This window comes from Malus domestica, chromosome 02 (assembly GCF_042453785.1).
Source record: "Malus domestica chromosome 02, GDT2T_hap1".
NCBI classification, from domain to species: Eukaryota; Viridiplantae; Streptophyta; class Magnoliopsida; order Rosales; family Rosaceae; genus Malus; species Malus domestica.
Window position 1 is genome coordinate 22,071,455 of NC_091662.1, and position 5,935 is coordinate 22,077,389.

Sequence of the window (5,935 nt, forward strand, 5' to 3'; positions counted from 1 at the left end):
CCAGGGGTGCAGGTTATAAGCTCTCAACACAATTCACATCATCAATAAATCATATGAACAATATAACTCACCTGATACTCACCTGTGCGTCCATAGCACCATTTAACATATATATTCAACAATTACTAATTCATATATTTCATATATATGTATGCATGGCATTTTAAAACACATTTTCATTTAAATTCAATTTCTGGGAAAAATCAATAGTATATAGGTAAATACAAAAAATACTGCCCACTCAGTGGTAAGTCGAAGGGTCGTAACCCCCATGACGCCCTTGAACGCGCTCGTCCTCTGGATAGGTCTCACCTATATGCGAAACAACTATAAAAACATTATTTAAAGCATACAACCAACAATACGTAATAACTTCTCATACGATGCTCAATTTGGGTATATGAATATACCACAGTGACCTACTCAGGTATTTTTAGAAAAAATTTCCAACACGGCACGTGCCTCACACGCTGGGAAGGGCACGGACCCACGCGCCCCCACGCGCGTCATCTTCTTCCTCCAGTCATTTCGCATCCACGATAAATAAATTTCGGGACGGGCTGTGACAATCTCCCCTCCTTATAGAATTTCGTCCTCGAAATTCATACAACACTTAATCCACTAATATTCATAAAATAACCTTGGATACATCTCTCTCATTCGATCTTCCGTCTCCCAAGTAGCTTCTTCCACTAAGTGGTTCCTCCACAATACTTTTACTAAGTTCACTGTCTTATTCCTTAGAACCTTATCTTTCCAATCTAAGATAGTCACTGGTTCCTCATCATACGTCAAATCCGGATTAATCTCCAAAGGTTGAGGAGGAATCACATGTGAAGGATCTAAAACATAATGTCGAAGCATCAAGACATGAAATATATTATGTACCTTAGATAACTCCGGAGGCAACTCCAATTTGTAAGCAACTTTACCAATCCTCTCAGTGATTGCATAAGGTCTTATGTACCTAGGACTTAGCTTGCCTTTCTTTCCGAACAGCACTACACCTCTCCATGGTGACAATTTCAAGAATACCAAATTACCCACATCATATACTCGATCAGTAGCATGTCTATCTGCTAAACTCTTTTGTCAATCCTGGGCCGCTTTCAGGTTAGACTTAATCACCTGAACATTTTGAGTAGTTTCATCCACAATCTATGGACCCACTAGCACTCTTTCGCCAACCTCTGACCAACACAATGGTGTACGACAAGCTCTACCATAAAGTGCCTCAAATGGTGACATACCAATGCTCGAATGAAAACTATTATTGTAGGCAAATTCCATCAGGTCTAGGCGATCATGCCAAGAATCACCAAACTGTAACACTGAAGATCTTAGCATATCCTCTAACATCTGAATAGTCCTCTCTGATTGTCCATCTGTTTGAGGATGATAAGCAGTGCTGTAAAGCAGTTTCGTACCAAGAGCTTCCAGAGAAGCTATCCAAAACTTAGAAGTAAATCTTGGATCTCGATCACAAATAATATTCACTAGAACTCCATGATACTTCACAATCTTCGTGATGAACAACTTAGCCAATTTATTCAGGGGATACTTTTCCCTCACTGGAATGAAGTGTGCAGACTTGGTAAGTCGATCTACAACCACCTAAACGCCATCAAATCCATTCTTTGTACGAGGAAGCTTATACACAAAATCCATAGTTATATTTTCCCATTTCCACTGAGGAATAGGAAGTGGTTGCATCCGTCCAAAAGGCTTCTTTCTTTCTGCTTTGACTTGCTGACAAACAATACACCTACTTACATAATCTACAATTTCCTTTTTCATACTCAGCCAATAATAAAATGGTCGAATGGTATGGTACATCTTAGTTCCTCTTGGATGCATCTCATAAGCCGAACAATGTGCCTCATCCAAAATTTCCTTCTTTAATTCCTCATTATTCGGTACATACATTCAGTTCTCCTACATAAGCATGCCATCTGATTCCCGAATTCTGGGGTCTTTCTTTTTCCCTTCATTTCTCAATTGAATCATTTCCTGGATCTCTTCATCAACCATCTGAGCTTCCAGTACACGATCGACTAAAACTGGCCTGACTTGGAAACTAGCAAGAAAAGCTTCTCTTCGTTCTTCGATCTCCAACTTTACTCCAGTAGCTCTCAAATCTGCAAGAAGAGGAACACGGCAAGCATACAAAGCATTAAGTCGACCTTGAGGTTTCCTACTTAGTCCATCAGCTACCACATTTGCACGACCCGGATGATACTCAATAGTGCAGTCATAATCACTTAGTAACTCCATCCATCTTCGCTGACGAAGATTAAGATCATGCTGAGTAAAAAGATACTCAAGACTTTTATGATCTGTGAAGATCTTACATTTCTCGCCATAGAGATAATGCCTCCAAATCTTCAAAGCAAAAACAATGGCTGCCAACTCAAGATCGTGAGTAGGATAATTCCTTTCATGAATCTTCATTTGTCGAGAAGCATAGGCGATCACTCTATTATGCTGCATCAAAACACATCCCAAACCATTCAAGGAAGCATCATTGTAAATCTCAAAGTTACCACTATCGTTAGGAAGCACCATTACTCACAGCATGAGTGAGGCAATATTTCAGCTGTTGGAAACTTTGCTCACAATTCTCGTCCCACTCGAATTTAACATCCTTCCTGGTTAACTTCGTTAATGGTAAAGCAATCATAGAAAAATCTTGAACAAACCGTCGATAATAACCTGCTAGACCAAGAAAACTTCGCACCTCAATGACGGTTCGTGGCTGTTCCCAATTCTCCACTGCTGCAATCTTTTGAGGATCTACATGAATTCCTTGTGCCGATACTACATGTCCCAAAAATGCCACTTAATTCAACCAAAATTGGCCTTTGCTAAACTTGGCATACAACCGATGTTCCCTTAATTTCTTTAATACCAAGTTAAGATGTCGAATATGATCTGCTTTCGACTTAGAGTATACCAGAATATCATCAATAAAAACAATGACAAATCTATCAAGATATTGCTGGAATACTTCATTCATTAGCCTTATGAAAGTTGCATGTGCATTAGTCAACCCAAATAGCATCACCAAAAACTCATAATGTCCATAATGGGTCCTGAAAGCCGTTTTAGGTACATCATCATCTTTAATCTTCAACTGATAATAGCCAGATCTCAAATCAATCTTAGAGAACACACATGCACCCTTGAGCTGATTAAACAAATCATCGATACGAGGCAATGGATAACGGTTTTTAATTGTTACCGATTCAATTGCCTGTAATCAATACATAATCTCAAAGTTCCATCTTTCTTCCTTACAAACAACACTGGAGCTCCCCATGGTGAAGTACTAGGTTGAATGAAACCTTTATCAGTTAATTCCTGTAACTGAATTTTCAACTCTCTCAATTCAGCTGAAGCCATTATATATGGAGTCAGTGATATATGATCTGTACCTGGAAGCAAATCAATAGAAAATTCCACATCTCTGTCTGGCGGCAATCCAGGCAAATCATCAGGATAATGTCTGACTACTCCAACTTCCTCCACACTGCTAGGAATAACATCATTTAACACCATATGTGCTAAGTATCCTTGACAACCTTTTGATAATAACTTCTTTGCCCTCATGGAAGAAATAACACCATGTCTCACTCCACTTCTTTCACCCACAAAAGTAACTTCTGGTAGTCCAATATGCCCCTAAAATCACATCAAAATCCAATATGCCCCTAAAATCACATCAAAATCCACAATATCTAACGGAATAAGATTAGCTAGCATAACTACACCATCTACCATCACTAGACACCCTGGATAAACACTATCAACATAACATTTGTCCCCTCTAGGCATAGCAAACTCTAAATCAAATCCTAGAGGTGTAGGGTGAGGTTGTGTCATTTGAGCAAATGTATGAGAAATCACAGAATGTGTAGCACCACAATCAATCAAAACTCTAGCAAAGTGACCAAGGATATTTAACGTACCCATAATCAAGTCTGGATGATTCTGAGCATCTTGCAGTGAGATGTGATTAACACGTCCCTGAGCTTGGTGTCATCCTCCACGACCTCTATTACCTTGATTACCTCGTCCCTGAGAAGTACGTCCCTAACATGTCTGGCTAAACTGCCTAGACGGTTATGCACTGCTAGCAGCAACCTCTCCCTGCCGGGGCTGACCTCCCTGATACCATTGAGATCCACTAGCTGGCATGGGAGGATATGAAGTATGACCTCCAGGATCTTGGGAATACCCAGTCTGAAAATAAGGATCCTGGGAATACTGATACTGTCCAGAAGCATTGGGAGCAGCATCACCCTGATAGTGGTATACACCACCATGACTCGTCTGACCATAACTGCCTGATCCAAAGTTCTGCTGAATCAGCGCTGGAGGTGGCATAGCAGACTGCTGAGACCTCTGCTGACTCTGGGGACACTGAGCAGCCCTATGTCCCATCTGTCCACAAGTGTAGCAACTACCACCACTTCTCCTACACTCTCCATGATGTCTGAAATTACAACGGCAGCACAACGGGGCACCTGAACCACCAACACCACCAAAGTCTCTCTGCCTCTGAAACCTGGGTCCACCAATAAATCTTCCACCTCTCCTCGGGCCTGTGACACTAAATCCTCCGCTGGAAGAACTCGAGCTTGCTCCACTTTTCTTGAAATTCTATGTCTTGCGGGGTCCCTGAATGGAGATACCTTTACCCTTGCTATCTTTCGTCTGATTATCATTCTTATCTTCATCTTCCTCATTATCACTATGAAGATTTTCGGATTCCTCCATTCGAACCAAAATCTTAGAAAACTCATGGTAAGTGGTGCAAGGAATCGCACTAGCAAGCGTCCACCATTTCCTCTTAGTTCCCTGCTTAAAACGGTGAAGCATCTCTACCTGATTACCATTTGTATCAGGATCATAGCGGGATAAGTCTATAAACTTCTTGTAATACTCATGCGCCGACATATTCTTTTGCTTCAATTGAGTGAACTCCTGCTTCTTACGATCAATGTACTCCGGAGGAACAAATCTTTTCTTAAAATTCTCTTTGAATACTTCCCAATCAGCTGCCGCTTCAGGTGACATAAACTGAGTTTGATTTACCCATCAAGCTGCCGGCTCTCATCCTAAAAACCAAGTGGTGGTCTCAACCCATCTACTAGCATGAAGGTTTCCTTGACTCTGCATCACCTAAAAAGTCTTCTCAATATGGTCTAACCACTTTTCTGCCCCTTCATGACCCTCATTACCCATGAAGCGGCCTAATTTCATATTATACATAGTCTCCAGTGGTGTCTTTTGAGGAGGAGGAGGACGGATTGCATTCTTAAAGGCATGGGCCATTACTTCCCCTAATTGAGTTATATCCGGGAAATTACGCTCAAGAGCACGACGTGATTCCCAACGAGGTGGCATAGTTCTGACAGAAGACCTCAAAAGATCATTAGAGCATTAACAATTTACATAGGACTGCAACCTAGGCTCTGATACCAAACTGACACACCCCGATCCTAGAACCAAGGCATGCTAGCCGTCACGTGAGCGTGACGTAACCAAAAGTACGACGCGGAAGTAATAAGATGAGAAATACGAAGGAATAAAAACCAACTACTAGCAGTAATATGCAACTAACATGCTAGAGTGAGTTTAAGTGTGAAACACACATATTCAGAGCATAAGTACTAGATGCAGTCAAGTAAGATGATAACTAAATTACAACACCCGAAGGTGAGTCCTACATTTAAGTAGTCTGTCAGAACGCCGTGGTAATCCTCATGAGCCACCAACACCGCTAACTAGAACCTGGAGGGGCGCAAAACAAGATTGAGTGGGTCAGTAAAACAAAACTTTTCGAAAACATTTCATTTAATAACATTTCTAACCCCACGCTGTAAAACCTGTATACTTTCCCAGAAAGTAACATAATATGCATATAATTCTT

At 40.9% G+C, this 5,935-nt stretch overlaps 1 protein-coding gene across 1 annotated transcript; it reads right to left on the reverse strand.

Annotated features, from left to right (window-relative positions):
• Positions 1–2,551: 2,551 nt before the first annotated feature.
• On the reverse strand, positions 2,552–5,079 carry LOC139191478 (uncharacterized). Its single transcript, XM_070812348.1, has 4 exons — positions 4,695–5,079; positions 4,144–4,526; positions 3,435–3,681; positions 2,552–2,817 (listed from the first exon to the last, which is right to left on the reverse strand). The coding sequence occupies exons 1-4, from the start codon at positions 5,077–5,079 to the stop codon at positions 2,552–2,554; spliced, it is 1,281 nt and encodes a 426-aa protein (XP_070668449.1).
• Between the last annotated feature and the right edge of the window lie 856 nt (positions 5,080–5,935).